Here is a 17,142-nt window from a genome sequence, read left to right as displayed (position 1 = left end):
AAGAACAAGATCTATGGAGAAAAGACATTGATAGAGAATGAGGTAACAAAAGTGTTGACTGAACTGGTTAAACAAGCAGTTAAACAGAGTCAAGTATGCCAGAATAGGGCAATAAGAAGGACCCAATATGGAGTGGTTTGGATGATGGACAAAACTCTGGGAAGGACAGGAGGGTTGGTATAAAAGTAAAAACTGGTCCAATCTTGATTGAAGACATTGACAGCCAAAGAATGTGGAACCAGAGATCAGAACAGAGAAAGATGGATATTAAGGTGAGTGGCAAACAGAAAACATCCAGCAGAAGAGTACTCCCCTTGAACATAGTCACCAGAGGACCTAAACATCAAGGAAGGATCTCAAAAGAGTAAGATCACCCAGGTTACAACATGTTAAGAGGATAACACACTGGATACAGGTCCAGAAATGACTATGTTTGGAAACACTGTGAATATGAATGTCTCTCTTTGTTGATTGATAAGGTACAACAGTTGAATTTTATGTAATGGATCATGACCAACTTTTCCTGCAAAACAGAATAAAAATGTGTAAAAGCCAACAAACTACCAGAAGTTCCAGAAGACTGATGTGGGATCCTAACTTAACCAAAGACCAATGACCTGAAGCCATTTCAAAGTCCAAACACACACACACGTACACACCCTCATTATGTCTGAGGTGTGTCAGTGAAAATTTGTAGATATGATCAGAGAGGTAGAAGTGGAGCTCCAGCCACAGTGTTGTCCTTGTTAAGCCGACAAGCCTTCATAAGGAAGGAGGAAGGAAAATGGAGAAATGAAGAAGATTCCTCGCAAGATTTCAGTGGTCTTGCAAATTTGATTGAAATGCTATAATGGGAATAAAGGCTGGTATGAAAGTACAAGTCCCCAAAAGAGATAGAATCTCACAATATCAAGCAGGTAGTAAAGGAGAGAACTGAGTCTTCAGAACCAATAGCTCCACAGAATACAGTTGAAGAAGAGAAGGCTGAGCCCAAATGAGATGGAAGTTGAAAGAAACTGAGATGGATGAGGCATTGCATTAGGATAAGAATAGACATCTCCATCCAATCCAAACAAGCAGCTTCTTTGAGAAGAAACTTAGTGTGGCCATAAGATGTTTGTAGTAAAGGAGGTAAAAGTAATAGTCATCTATATAATGATAGAACTGCAAAAATAATGTAATAGATGGGTAAAAAACATTGATTATCCAACAGAAAATATAGGAAACTGAGGCCAGCCCAAAGAGCAAAAATGCATGGAATTGATACACCTGACCCTCTCTGGCAAACTAAAGGTAATGACATAATACCAGGGAAGTGGAAATGTGAAGGTGTACATTCAATACATCTACGTTTATAATCCAAAGACCTGGAGTAAAAGTCCATTAAAGAAACATAAAAGATTCTTGGTGAAAGAAGGAAGGTGTTTGTAATAGTTTACAATAGAAAGATGATGACAATAGACGTATTATATAGACATTTAATACACACACACACACACAGATATACATAATATATATATATATATATTCATATATATTACTGACATACTTCTTATTCAGAGTATATCAGTTCTGGGTAAGGTATTGGTACTTTATTTGTCCTTGAGGCTTCATCAGAGCAAGTAATATAGGAACTTTATATGTTTGTGTTTTTAAGTTATGCAATCTTTTACAACACTGATAAATAGTTGTTCTTTACTTTTCATGATTCTAATTCTTCAAAACATAAAAAAATGATCTTTGTTTGAAATGTAATTTTATATAACACAAAAAGCAGTGATTGTGCACTTACCCAAAAAACCAAGTTTGTGATAAATTATTAAAGAAGGTGAATGAGAAATATTTATGTGTTCTTAAAATGGTGTCTGAGCTAGATTTTAATATGTAAATTACTACTTCAATATATAAAAATCTTTGGTTTGTCTGGGTGAGCTTTCGGCTAAGTTTTTTAATCATAATAATAGATATTTTAATATTCTGTTATTCATACATCATCTAATAACATGCATTTTTATGTTAGTATGTATTAATCTACACAAGGCAGGTTTCTAAAACTCTTTCAAGATACTAGCTCATAGACATACAGATTAAAGCAGTTACAAACTCACTTGAAAGGTGAAAGGTTAACTTCATCCACACTCGTCCCTCTTTCTGAAGTTCCAAGAGTTAGGTCATAGCCTTCTTTATAAGGACATTCAGTAAAAACTGCTCCAAGACTGCCAGCAAGTCTAACTGCATATCCCCAATATAATCCTCCTTCCACACGAGGTGTGCTGGGTGCTACTGCTAGTCCTTTGGGTCTCTTTGAGTCTTCAAGAGCAGATGAAAAAAAAAATACAACTGTTTTAGGTGTGAGCTAAACATTACTGACAAACTAAATAAAATGTATTACAAAAATGTGCATAAAATTACAGTAATAAAACAAAATTGATGACAACATTAAAACGAATTCATTACATTTAATAGACTAGGCTACAATAGATAAGTGTACTTCTTGGCAAAAGATGCAAACAGAAAAAAGATGGCAATTAAAAATTAAATAGTGCTTTACAAATACAGCAGGCTAAGGTAACTTAATTTAGTCACAAGAAATAAAGTAAAAATAATGAAGTGTTCTAAAATATTATCCATTTCTAGTCTGTAATGCATAAATTAACACTTATCACATGTGAATGGGTATATCCTGCCTCAAAGATAAAACTCCACTACCAAATTAAGAAAAATTATAGAAAATAAACTTGTAGACATTCATCCACATACCAAAAAATAAAAACATATCACAGTTGAAACTTATTCAATATAAATGTTATTTAATTTTATATAAACAAAATACAAAAATAAAAAATTTTGATTTTGCAAATGACTTCAACATGTTTTTAATAAAATTATTAGTGTATACAATTTTTTCTTAACATCCATAGGCCTAAAACAACAAAAAATAGTGGTAATATGACCTCATATTTTAAATACAAGTGTAGTTTATTGATTTTTATCCAATCATTATTTTTCAGCTGGTTGTAATGGTGTTATGCAACTGCTTGTACCTCCATTTTGGCAAGCCATAGGCTAGAGATTTAAACACATAATGAAATATCTTTCTTTTTTCTTTCTAATGGTATAAACCAATGTTCAACAGAGATTTCAATAAGGACAAAAAATTAGGTTGGTTATATGATAAAAGTAGGAAAGATGCTTGTGAACAATTTCCACCATAATTACAATCATAGTATCTTTTAATGCTTGCTTTGTCACTGTATACTTCATTTGAATTAAGAAAGCTGCAATATAGTAACAAAAAATATTTTTCATGGAATAAAAAGAGATAAACTTCGTTAATTTAATACATATTTGGACATATAAATTTGTTCTGCTGAAAAAGCTTCTAGGTTATGTTTCATTTACATTATTCTTAGTGGCCTGAATAACTGCTTGAACGAGTAAGGAAAAGATGTGCAAAAAATATATATGTGAATGTAAAATGACTTATTATATACATTAAATAAAGCTTTCTAATTAAAAATTTTAAAATTAAAGTTGATGTGCCCATAATTTTGTTATGGTAAAAATGTGGCATCAAAGTAAAACTATGTCTGTGTTTTCTGAATCAAAACAAAGATAAATTTTATAATTTCATAACATACAAACTTTACAAGAACATTATAAAAGAATGCAAGAAGATGTAACAATATCAGTAACTAAACGTCCATAAGAAAGGAAAGTATTTTTAAATGCTTCCTTTAAGTTAAATAATTTTAAATTTCAAGAGCTACAAATTGATACAAATACCAAACATAAAATTATGTCATTTGCAGAAGTTACACAACCTTAAGAAAGTTATTCTGAAAATGTTTCACACAATTTCCTTCAACAGTTTTCACAATGCAATACAATAATCTACACAACTATGTATACTCATGCAGAGTTCCAATAATAGTTCTATATCAACAGCAAATAAAACCAAAATTAACAGTAAGAAACATTTTTATTTCTCGTTTCTCAAGTTCACATGTTAAGGTGCATAATTCTCCTTGTGATTCATGGCAGGAGCACATTTTTACTGACAGCACAAATTGCAACATTAAGCATCCCTTATGATGTTATTTTAATGTATATTGACTGACTAACAAACAACACCTTACTGTATAGTAGTGGAAGTGATTGAAACAAATGGCCTCTCTAAGCAGCATCAAACCCCTTTTGGGAAATAAATGCATCAAATTACAGCACCTGGCATGGTAGAATTAAATCACATTGTTCAAATATATAAATGACAAAGAAACTAAATCTTAAATTCATTACACTTCTATGACTTCAAATAAACATGTTTTATTTGTTTGAAAATGAGCATATAAGGTCATTATATAAAATTATATCAGTGGGTGGAGGGGTGGTAATGAGAAGCCTTGAATATAAACATTTAAAAAAAATTCTTAAGTTTAAAATGTGTACTAAATTTACTTTGAGTACAATAAAGTCTTATATTTATAATTTTGCAAATATACAACACCAGGTATTAATTTTTTTCTGTTTTTTACTTGTTTTATTCTTGTTTATTCTGTTAAGAAGAACCAAATGTTTAGTACTGTTTTTTATACTGAATACAAATGTCACTGAAATTTTCATTACTTAGTCTAATAATGGTTTTTAATAGCTTACTCATTTCATTTAGTTCCATCTTTACTGTTACTCGTACTCCAGGCTTTATAAGTTTGTCCACTTGAACATCCTGGATTAAAAAAAAGTCAATTTCAATATATTTGTTCACCATTGTGGTGATACCTGGTTGTATTTCTAAAGAAAATTCTCTTTTGTTATCACAAAAATAATTTGGTCAGAGTTAAAAAATTTTAAAAAACACTTCTTGTCCAAAGGACAAATGCTAGAGATATTTGCCTGTCCCTCTTAAAAATCCAATTGCTCCTTCTCCTTTCCACAAACCACTCATATAAAAGTAGAATAAAACTTTTATGATTTCTTTTTAGACAAAGAAAACAAAGAATACATTACCATTAGTTCCTCAATATTGTTAAGAAAAATTCATACCACTTTTTCCATTTTACAATTTTAATATAATTCACTAGGATTTTACAATTAAACACAGCATGTAGAACACTTCAGCATTTGAACTATGGTAAAAAAGTCTTAGCCATGTGGCTAGTTTGTCTTAATTTCAATTAGACACAATAATTAATAAACATTTATTTTTTACTGCAATTATATTTATGCTCATTTCAACACAACATCAATGACTGTGCTTATACCATTAACAACATGCATATAAAGATAAAATTGTTAGAGCAGAAATGCTATCAAATATCATGATAGTTTAGACACTCTCCAACCTTTTTATTAGTCCAGCACTATATTTTAAGAGGTTTATAAAATGTACAATTATTCAAGATAATTGTCACATGACTACTTATAAGTGTTGTCTGTAATTCAAATGAAATATGATCCAGTTTTCAAAATAAAGTTCATAAATATAAAGTTCCACACCCATAGCAGTTGTGTTAATATAGCCATTGAAATCACTATATAGCTGTTGTAAATATGGCCACTTCTCACATATATATATTGGTCATATATGACAGAAGCTTAACTATATAAATATTATAATATAAAAATTCTTAAATGTTTGTAGCATTTTTCATTTTTTTGCATTATGGTAAATCTGCTAAAATCAATTTTATTTAATGTTCCAGGGTTCAAAATATGAAATTCCTGGATTACCGAGGAATTTAACTTTGCTTGAAGATTTTTATCTTAATACTTGGCTTTCTTGATTGGGATTGCATGGTCATTCCATATTCCTTTACTTATGACCAGTGAAAGTGAACATACTGTATAGATTAAGGCAGTAGGAGGTAAGATGTTATGGTTTTAACCAATCATCTCCACAACTTTGTTTTCATTTTCCATGATGATCAACTTGTTTAACTTCAGCATTTTTTTATTTTGCTTGACAAAAAGGATATCCCCAAAGCTTTTTGGATTCTACTACCACAACCTTTAATCCTTTATGACTACAGATGACTTACCAGGATGATGGTCAAACTGGATGGGAAATCAAGGAAGCAAAATGCCTGTAAAGTCCAAACCATCAGGCGAGGAATCAGACAAACATCACACATGAAAATAGTGTGTGAATGGAGAAGAATGACACATACCAAAGCAATGTTAGCAAAGAACCATAGGAAACAAAGTGGGTAGGATGGGTGGTGACACCAACAACTGTCATAGAAGTGGAAACCATTTCAAGTCAGCCAATACAGTACCACCAACAGAACACAATAATGTGTGGTCAGAACTACCAAAAGGACATGACAAAGAAGTTGATTAGAAGAATAGTCATATGGGTAACAACTGATCCAATTCTAGCTGACACCATCCACTGCATCTGCCTACAGATGAAAAACAGGTGAACAAAAAAAAAAGAAAATTTACATGTTAAGAGAATACCCAAATGCATCCAAATCAGAGACACTGCAATAAGCAAACAACTCCCGAAAAGCAATAGGACTGAAAAACTACTTTGATCATATAATCTTGTCTGGTTGAAATAACCAATATCCAACAAGATTTAAAGCTGCCAGGGTAGGATATGCCAACAAAGCAATTTCATGGCTGTGAGCTCAATAAAGAAGATCCAAAGCTCAAAAACAAAGGTCTCTCAACCTTGCCTGGTGCTATAAAGTACCACCATGAAAATGTCCAAAGACACAGAAGGAAGTGAAAGACAAGATAAAGTGATGAACAAGAAGCTTCAAGATATTGATATGGAGAGTGGATTCAGTAAGAGTCCACTATGCTGAAATATCCTGACTGTCAAGATGCACTCCTCAACTGAAAAAAGAAACATCTGTAAAAAAGTAACAATCTAGATGAAGTAGAAAAAAAGGAGCACCTGTGGTAGTGTTGTTCCTAACCAGCCACCAAGCAAAGTCTGTCAGTAATGAATATGGAAGGATAAGAGGGCTATCTGAGAGATCCTGGACACAGTTTTATTGTTTAATTAAAACCTCTTGACAACAGAGCTTTCGGGTCCAAACAAGAGGAATGAAGGATTTGAGAGAATCCCATATCTCCAAAAGAGATAGAACCTTTCATGAAGTTGGAGAGAGTAAAGAGAATGTTTGCAAATGAGACATTACATATCTCTCAACCAAAGTGAAAAAGGCTGAGGCAAAATGAGAAGTGAACCAGACACTACTTTAGATGTGAGGAATGACTTCTACCCCACGATGAGCCAACAGACCCTGGCAGTTTCATGAAAAAGAAAAGGATTATGGAGAAGATGCCAGCAGAAGCCAGCCATTCATGTAACAGTAGAAACAAAAGCCATTAGAATGAAGCAGTCAAGTGAATGACTGGACAACTCAGCAAAATACATAAGGAGCTAAAGTCAAATCAAATGTAGTCACCCACAATTGAAAAACAAACCAGTGATGAATAAGACAAAAGAAATGTATGCCAAAGGGATGGGTATATAGATATAATTATCTGGTACATTGACCTTCATAATTCACAGAAAACCCAATGTAAACCTTGGAATGATGAAGAAGAAATTGAGATGATAAATCAATCACTGAGTCTCAGTCTCTTGTTTTGTTGGGAATAACAAACAAACAAGAAAACTTTGGACAAGAAGGAACTCCTCCTTCAATAGCATCCTTAAAAATTATATCCCAAACCACCTCTAACAAATGCTGGCATGAAATGGGATCTTGTGGAGAAGGGAAGAAAACAACAGAAAATAGATTTTCAGACCTGCGAAAACTATTTTGTAAATGCATAAGTTGACTATAAAGTATTTCCAACTAATTACCAACAAAGACTACCTCAAAAATGAAACTTAGCACTCAAACAACTGTGCATAGCAGATGAGCAATATGTAAGGACTGGCAAAGGGTTAGAAGGTGGGTAAGTCACCGAGGCAGTATCAGGTGAGCAGGACAAACAAGAAGCCAGGTTAGCTGTTGTAAGCTGTAGTAATTATAGCGAACATGGTTGCTCATGTGGAATTGAGAAAAGACAGTACATCAACCTGGGCAACACTCACCACAGAGCTGGATCCAGTGAAAAAATAAAAGGTCCCTTGAAAAAAAAAGTACATGTTTAAGGAAAATACTCACCTCTGGTTTATGTCTAACAGAGGTGGTCAAAATAGCTACGGGGGATAATGAAAAACTCCCCAGAAGAGAAAACTGTCAGATCATGTAAGTAATGAGATAGGAAAGTATTACTAGTAGTCCACATACCAGCCTACACAATGTCTTACAGAGGGCAGTTTGACAAGGCAGCTAATGACATAGATGCAACAAATCTGATGAGATGTAACACACAAAAAAGTCTTCTCTTTTAATGATAATACATTATAAGCCATGTGAATAGATTTGCAAAGCCACCTTGTGAAGGTAATGAAAGATAAGTCACAGGAAATAGAAGAATCCAAATGAATGAACAATTGATTCCTAGCACCTATAGATAGGTTAGTACAAGCTACATAACTCTTGAGGGCCCTGATAGGACATAGCAAACAATCAGGATTAGTGTAGTCACAAAGGTGAGAAATGACTAATAAATGGATTGGTCAGAAGGATCTTTCCCCTTCCATGGGTACCAGAGACTTGGGAACAACAGAGTTATCATCTTGATAAAGCAGGACAAATATTGAAGGAAAGAATCCCATGCACATGAATTGCAAACAACTCTGACCAACGATGTCCACAGGTCAATAAGAACAAAAAATACAATTTAAGAGAAATGTTTAACAACAAACATGAAGCTAAGAGCTCAAAAGGCAGATGAGACAATACTTGTAAAACAACTGTAAAATCCAAAAATAGTAATTTAAGAGGTCACTTGTACCAAATAATAAAAAAGAATTTTAGTAGACCTGATAGAACTGGGGGTTCAAAAAAACCTAAAAATAGTAGATAAGATGCCTTATATAAAGACACCATAGATGAAGCAAAACCCTTCTCAAATATCCAAGTTGTAAAATGGGATACAAAATACACTTTTGCATGAAGAAGGTTTAACTTTCTTTTAAGACACTCACGATAATAAATATTCCACTGCTATTGATAAACAATTGCAGAGAAATTTAGTTAAGTACAAAGAAACCTAAGAAGTGAAAGCCTTATGTCAGGCAAAGGACCTCATAACTTCCATGGATGAAGATTGTGCTTCCAGATTTCTGGGTGGAGAATATCTGATCAAGGTTGTATCAACAAAAAGACTTTTGATGTGGAAGAAGTTAAGATGGACATTTCTACAAATACTGAAAATGCAAAAGCCATGCTTGAGTTGACCAATAAGGTACAACCAAGTGAACTTGATAGGGAGCAGAATGACCCATAGTCAGAACTTAGAGCAACAGCCAAATTAGGGGAGAGAAATACATAGGTAAACCTGTTCAGTCCTGACTGAATGCATCTACTACCAAAGGCATCAACCATAGGAGACCTGAACCAAGAGCAAATTCACTGAAAAAACCTTGTGATGTATCATCTATTCCATTTAAAGAATCCAATATGCAATTAAATTCATTACTCCTGGAACATGACATGCTAAAAGACTGATACGATGGGAATGAGCCCAGTAGAGAAGATCCAAGGTATGAAAACAAAGGTCTTGAAAATGTGTGCCTTCCTTATTGACAAGAAATTTGATACAACCATGAAATTGTCAGAATACATCATGAAAGTCTTTCCTCCCAAAAGAGAGGTATCTTGAACCACTGCTGATGTACTGCAAAAAGATCAAGAACATTGATATGGAGGGTAGACTTGCCTTCTGTCCAAGTACCCTAGAACTCCTAACCTTGAAGATAAGATCTTCATCTTTAAAAAGATGTGTCTGTGAACAGATGAATCTCAGAATGAGGTGGTGGAATAGATACTCCAACATGGGACCCCAAAATGGATGAAATATTGCATCAATGACAAAATATATTTCTCCTATCTGATAAGAAAGCCCATTTTTGTGGCTTCTGATAGGAGAATCTGAGAGTGGTGTTCTGCTAATAGATGGAATGAACTCAGAAAGAGCTAATTATCCACATAATGATGTGTGGATGAGTCCAAGGAATGTAGATGATGATAAAAAGCCCAAACAACTCTGCAGGAGACATAAGGTGCTATTGCAAGACCAAAAGCCCTAAACTGTAGCTTCTGACCCTTGTACACACACCTGAGAAACCTTTGGGAAGATTTTGCTATGGGAATAAGGAGATAAGTACCTGAAACATTAAACATGGTCATTTAGAGTCCTGGAGCAAACTGCCATCAGATGATGGAAAATACTCCATTGGGAACTAAGGAAGATTTAAAAATCAGTTGAGTCAAAATATGTCAATGACTGAATGCCAATCTCCTGACTTTTAGGGTATCATGAATAAACAGTAAAAAATTCCCAGAAGAATAGGATCAACCCTCTTTATTGCCTTTTTTGACTAACAACTTTCTTATGGCCTGGGAACAGAGTTCCATTCACAATGAAAAGGCAACAAGTTGAGCAGACAATGGTGGAGAATAAATTAAACTGAATGACTAATCCTGAAGCCAGATCAGGAAATACACATTTATTCCAGGTGAAAGAACTCCAAACAGCCAGGAAGTGATGTAATAGTGCTTCCACTGCTCCTGCATCCCTGGGAGTGTCACTGATGTGATTATTATTGATTTTCTAGAGCCAAAGATCCTCTAGAATAGGGATAGACACTATTATGGAAACTGAGGAAGGGGGCTGGGAAACACTTCGAGCCAATACTCCCAAATTAGAGTCAGTAAGACAAGAAGCCAGTGATGATAAAGAAGAATGTAAATGGGGAGTATCAATCTGGGATTCTATCATTTCTGGAACACCAACAAATACTATGAGATTAAAAAAAGGAGCTTCCGATAACTCCCTAAGGGCAGAAGACAGTTAATGAGCCCTTTCTAACAATGCAACTCTACCCAATAAATTCTGTAACAGATTTATTGTTGTACATTTATTTTAGTGCCTACATTTGTTTCAGTGTAGTTTTTGTTTCTTGTTTGTTCCTATGACTTATACTGTGTCTATTGCACAATTCCCATCTGTTCTCAAACTTTGTAGAAAGTTCTTGAGTGTAAGAATCAACAATACTTGTTTTACAAAAGCATTGGTGTGCCCAGTCATTGTTGAACGTTCTAGTCTTGTGTGATTGGTATATAAAACCAATGTGCTGAGAGACAAGTAGTATTATTATTATCATTGGAAAGCTACATCTAGTGTGTTATAGGCCTCAGAAGCTGTAATTGTGATTAATGTCTATTAATTAAAATACTGCATAATTAGATCAGGAACATTTATAGATTTCAAACATTACAAACCATTCAACTTCAGTAATTAATTTAGGATATTAGAATTTCTTTGAAGACATTAAATATCATTATTGGTAAAAGTCAGCAGTGTGAAATCAGTCAAGAGTAGCTAGCTTAAGTGAGATGTGACATTATCAACACAGAATTAATTTGCTCATCATGGAGATTTTAACATTTAATTAACTTTAGAATTAAATTCAAATTTCCAGTTATTTGAAATAGTAACATGTTAACATACATAATAAATTGAAGACTCGTCTGAAATGAAATTATAATACATAACAGTCTCAACAACAACCATCAAGAAAACCAAAGAAAGAATAGAAGACAATCTGACCTAGGTAGATGTCAGCAAAACCTCTAAGGACATTCATGTGAATAAGACACATGCAAGAAAACTGTTATATATTTCAAGTGATCACAGGTTCCAATCCAGCTAGACTCCCACAAGTCCAAAAGAGGTTCCATCAATTAAGAATCTAAATAAACCTCTTCATGGCTGTGAAAAATTAAAGTATATTGATCTAGTAAATATGGGGGCAAGGCACAGTTATCCCATCATGTAACTGAGCAGCAGATCTCTCACCATGAACAACAATATTAGAAAGAGGAGGAAAACAAAGTAGTCACTTGCCATCCCTTCTGCTAACAAAGAAGCAGTAGAGTCAAATTCAATAGGAGAGACCCCCAAAACCTCATAAACCTGAGTAATCAACTAAATCAAAGGAGCTAGAAGTTGTTGCTCAAAATGATCCTCTGTTAAGGTTGGCCTAGCAAAAGAAAAAGCTGGAAAAAGTGAGTCTAGCTTCTCACCAGTCATTCACAGGTCATTTATAAAAGCTGCCTCAGAACACCCTGGAGAGAAACCGATGGTCGTCATATGTCTCCATCTTGCAACAGATATCACAGACAACTTCAACTAACAGTGACCCCTTCCCTGGCTATTGAGAAACACCAGATAACAAAGATGGAAGAGAAGAGGTCTAGTTGAATTCTGTTGTAGAAAATTTAACTTGGTGTTTCTTTAGCTATTTTTTCTTTTATAATTATATATTACTTCACAAAAACAACGTTTACCAATGAGTGTGAACTCCCAAGTTAAAGTTTCTATGTAAATATTAAATAATTACAGCACTCTTGTTAAAAAAAACCCATGCTGATTGCTCTGTCAAGAAAGAAGTAACTACATTATCAGGTTACGATATACAGTACACCTAGATAGAGGCACACTGAAGTTGGTGGAGAAATTTGCAAGTTAGAATTTACTTAAGACTTTCAAGTGGGGTATAAAATTCTGGAGCAAGTGTTCTCAGTGCTTAGATGGAAAGAAAGTGGAAACTCTATAGAGATTAAGAAATTGCTATAGTGGTGGCAGATGGTAAGCATATTTTTGAAAACAATTTTTTTTAATCAAATTTGACTTAACAATAAGAAGGTGAAAAATATTAATATTTTTTTCAATAGACATAATAAAGAGTCAATCAGATCACAACTATAAGAAATTGAAACAAAAATGTCAAATTAATACAAATAAGTACATGTACAAAAAATGCTGCTGCATAGAAATAATATAATTGGATATTATCTGAATTATTTAAATATGGAGTTAACAAACAGTCCTATCATCACAGACATGTGATCTGTAGTCATAAGTTCAACAGCTAATCTATTACACTTTATATACTCCACAGAACTTATACAAAACACACTGAATATTTAAACATTCCAGTGATAGTTTTAGAACAATTTGCAATAAATGATTATATTAAACCTACTTTTGTAAATAGAATTCTAGTCTGAAGTAAAAATTTGTAGTGAACCATAAATCAAAAGCAAAAGTACCCATCCCCAGTAAAAATGAAAAGTTTAAATCAATCTATCACTTTAAATAATTTCATGGACTAAAAATTTAATTGTATTACACTCTTAGTATCACTCACAGCCAAAGATATGATATATTTATACTTTCCACTAAAAAAAGTAATTGTTGAGCACTCAGCCAGAATAAGAGCTCCTCAAGAATAATGTATAAAAAATCTATATTTTTATTATTTAAATTACATCCCACTTTGTAATATAAATAACAGTGTATTTAATTCCTTAAAATTTAATGCAGAATATCTTGCTTACAAAATAAAACTTGGCTTCAACATTATACATGCTTGTTCTCCTGTCATTTCAAAGGTGAATGTCAAGATTTACCTGCAAGTACAGCTTTTGAAACACAGGACAAACACTCCGACAAACACCGTGGTTCGCAATGTGTGTGTACATATAAACATCAATAGATAAAAATCAAATCAAAAAAGCTGAATATATTAAAAGGATCCTCAAGGTACAGAGATTAAAATGCAAGATTAAATTGTACCCTAGGTTTTGTAGGAAAGTAGGAACCACATTTTGGTGGGAATACACCATCTATCAATCTTAACCTCCTTTCACTAGTTTGACATGAAAAAAAATTTGCAAAAATAAATAATAATACTAAAATAATCAAAATAAATAAAAATTAGGACAGCGAGATGTGTGTACTCAAGCCCACAACATCCCACCTTTATATCACCCTTCACTGCATGCAGACAGGAGTAGGAGCTTAAGACTGATAGATAGTGTATCCCTACCACAATGTAGGTCCTACTTCTTCAGTCACCTCCAAATCCTAGGGTATATTTTATATCCTATGTTATATTCTGTACCCAAAGAATATGTTTGATTTTTGCAGTATCCTTGATTTGATTTTTGTTTGGCTTCATTTATGTTTATTACAATATCATTTGTCAGAAGTTTGGATTTAGTGTTTTTAATGCAATCCTTCCTTTTAATTTTGTTTTACTTGGTTGTTGAGAAATAATCTTCTATATGTATGTAATTTCAAAATACTTGTACAAAATATTTGTATAAAATAAATTACTTTAAGTAGCAGAAATACCTGTCTGAAGGGCACATATACCTGCTAATTCCTGAATGAGGCTAATGTTACTGTAACTGTGGCCTTTTCTAGATTTATCTCACAGTTCTACAGCAATGTATGCAACACTTAACAATCAGTAATGTTCACCATCTATGAGAAATAGGATTTTATTGAAATTTTAGTTTAAAAATGAGCTATTATCACAGCATTACATCACAGATTAGCTTTTAGTGAAGTATTTCACTGTACACACAGTTACCAATGAAAGTGTTTCTTCTCTGTTGCAAAACTCATGAGATTTTCACTGACTTGATTTTTATGTTTAAAATTATTCCTTTTTGTTTGTAATTTATTATTTATTGATTTAATCTAAAACATATTTTTGTAGAAAGTTCAATTGTTTTATTTATTGCTCAGCTATAAAAATATTATCTAGTTATAAAAACAATACTCATTTAAGACTGATGATGGTTGGTGCAGTAGTTTACAAGTTCCATTATAATAAAATAATTAAACGGTTTCATTTACTAAACCATTCAATATCCCACAATCAATTCAACAACTATTACTCAACCAATTACAATTATGTTATTTCTATACATATTTGTTTCAACTCAATCATCGTTAAAAGTACTTTACACAACTCACAATGATAGCTAGCTAAATCTATATAAATGGAACAACATTAACCCATAAAATTAAACACATTTCCAAATCCAATTTAATCAACATAAATAACAGCTATAAAAACAAGTAATTAATGTAAAAAAAAAAAAACATTAAAAATCTTGTCCATTACATGTGGCATTTGTCAAAACAAGCTGAAACAATAGGATTAAAGTAAAGGTTTCTCAATTCATGAATTTTACATAAATTGTTTTAACCTTTTTTCTTTTCTTTTTTACAAATATTTAATAATTAATACACACAAAAGCAAAATGGAATAAATATCACACTATACTCAAACATTTAAGGTTACTTCATAACTTACAATTGTTAATAGATATAATTCTTGATAAGAATACAATGTTAACACTAACATAGTACTATACAGACAAACTACACCACCATCAGTGAGAACACAACGTAGATTTTCTCAATGATGATATTTAGCAATTCTGAAAAACATTAAGCAAGATATTCTGATCTTAACAAATGCAGTAAATCCTCAGACAGACACTATTCACTTGAAACTAATTTTATTAACTCAGATGAATTCACTGAGGTAACTCATTAACTAAATTCTCTCCAAATGCACTAGCTAGCATACATGTAATATATCTAGTTAAGTTTATAAATAAAGACTTGAAGAATTAAAAACAAAACAAGATGAAAACCTAGCACCTTCAACAGGTGGACCTGTCTTTTTCACATCTAAAGTGAGACTAGTAAGTACTTTCTGATGAATATGAAATACATGAAAAGACCTACTTTTTTTTGACCAACGTAAACAAATGACCCCTTCCCTTCTTTGACTGGACGGTTTATAACTATTCCCTCCCTGAATGGGCATTTATCCTCTGTTCTTAAGTGATGAGGTGAATCAAGAGGGTTAAGAAGACCTGGTGAAAACAAACAGAATTAAAACTGATCAGCTACAAAGTCAAATTCTTACTTACTATTCTGTATGTCTCATCGCTCAGAAATACATGCACATATATATTTAACAATAAGAAGTTTCACTATTTAACCTGTTTCTTATTCAGAAAATCAATATTTTTCAAGTATATTTATTTTCTTAAATAATTAAAGAAACTAGTAAGCCAACCAATAAAATTTAAAACTCTAGACAGTACTCTTCAAAAATCTGATTACAACTGGAATTTTGTTTAAATTAATTTACTAAAGATTTACAAAAAACAACCACAAAAAACTAATAGGGTGTAACATCAGATTAAAAAAAAATGACTACAGTTTTATACTAACATGGTTAAAAGTACAGCGTGCTGCTGTATCTAAGTTATAAAAAGTAATTTAAAATGGCAAATGTGGAGAAACATCACAATAACATGAACCCTCAATCAATGAATATACCTCAGAATGGCTGGTATGGGTATTAACACTTTTACTGTTAAGGAAAAAAACAATGTTTTGACCTTCCTAGGTCATCTTCAGGTTAAGAGAGAGAGAGTTTGAATGTGACCGTTGACAGACACGCCTTAGGGACGAGAGTATAAATGGGTACGGGATTGTAGGGGGCGTTGCAGGTGGATATTAGGTTATTATGAACAGTTGCTTTTAAGAAATAGTGCATTTATGAATATCCTATTCACTATGTTTGGAACTCCATGTTTGTATCATCACCGATTTTACTGCTATGCACTCACAAGTCCATGTATAAAATTTCACAGTTTCATCTTTTGTTCTCAGCGACTTTTTATTCTTACACATAAAATCAATATTATAAAATGGTAATGATATGGAACTCCAACATAACATTTTAACTACAAACACCCAAGTGCATCTGTTTGACAATAAAACTACTACTTGATAAAAGAGTTAAGCTTATTTGAAATAAATTAATTTTACAAGTGATATTTTTTGAATTTGCAGCTTTGAAAGTTTAAAAATATTTCATTGTTTTTTTTTAAGAAACAAATAAAATGCTTACATATGTTGGCACTTTAAATAACATTTGTCATCCTACATTCTTTAAAAGTTTCCAGTAAAAGTTTCACCTTCTACAACTGTAAACTTTTATCTCTCTCTTAATTAAAAAATGTAGTGCATGCATTTGCACTGTGTTGAGTATCACTAGTGTTCAACAGAAATAACTTTTTTTACCATGAAAAATTATATTCAAGCCAATTGTTAAGCAACAAGTTGCATTAGTGTATGTAACAATTTTTAAGCTAATTTTACACGCTTTTAAACATTTTT

At 32.6% G+C, this 17,142-nt stretch overlaps 1 protein-coding gene across 1 annotated transcript in view; it reads right to left on the bottom strand.

Annotated features, from left to right (window-relative positions):
* LOC143248882 (28S rRNA (uridine-N(3))-methyltransferase) overlaps positions 1-17,142 on the bottom strand; it is a 58,830-nt gene that overhangs the window by 23,488 nt on the left and 18,200 nt on the right. Inside the window, exons 6-8 of the mRNA XM_076497772.1 lie at positions 15,694-15,824; positions 4,657-4,726; positions 2,109-2,310 (exon numbers count right to left, since the gene is read on the bottom strand). Coding sequence (XP_076353887.1) covers positions 2,109-2,310; positions 4,657-4,726; positions 15,694-15,824 — 403 coding nt within the window. The remainder of the gene's footprint in view (positions 1-2,108; positions 2,311-4,656; positions 4,727-15,693; positions 15,825-17,142) is intronic.

Source organism: Tachypleus tridentatus, chromosome 4, assembly GCF_004210375.1.
Source record: "Tachypleus tridentatus isolate NWPU-2018 chromosome 4, ASM421037v1, whole genome shotgun sequence".
Classification (NCBI taxonomy): domain Eukaryota; kingdom Metazoa; phylum Arthropoda; class Merostomata; order Xiphosura; family Limulidae; genus Tachypleus; species Tachypleus tridentatus.
This window is presented reverse-complemented; position numbering and strand designations above follow the sequence as displayed.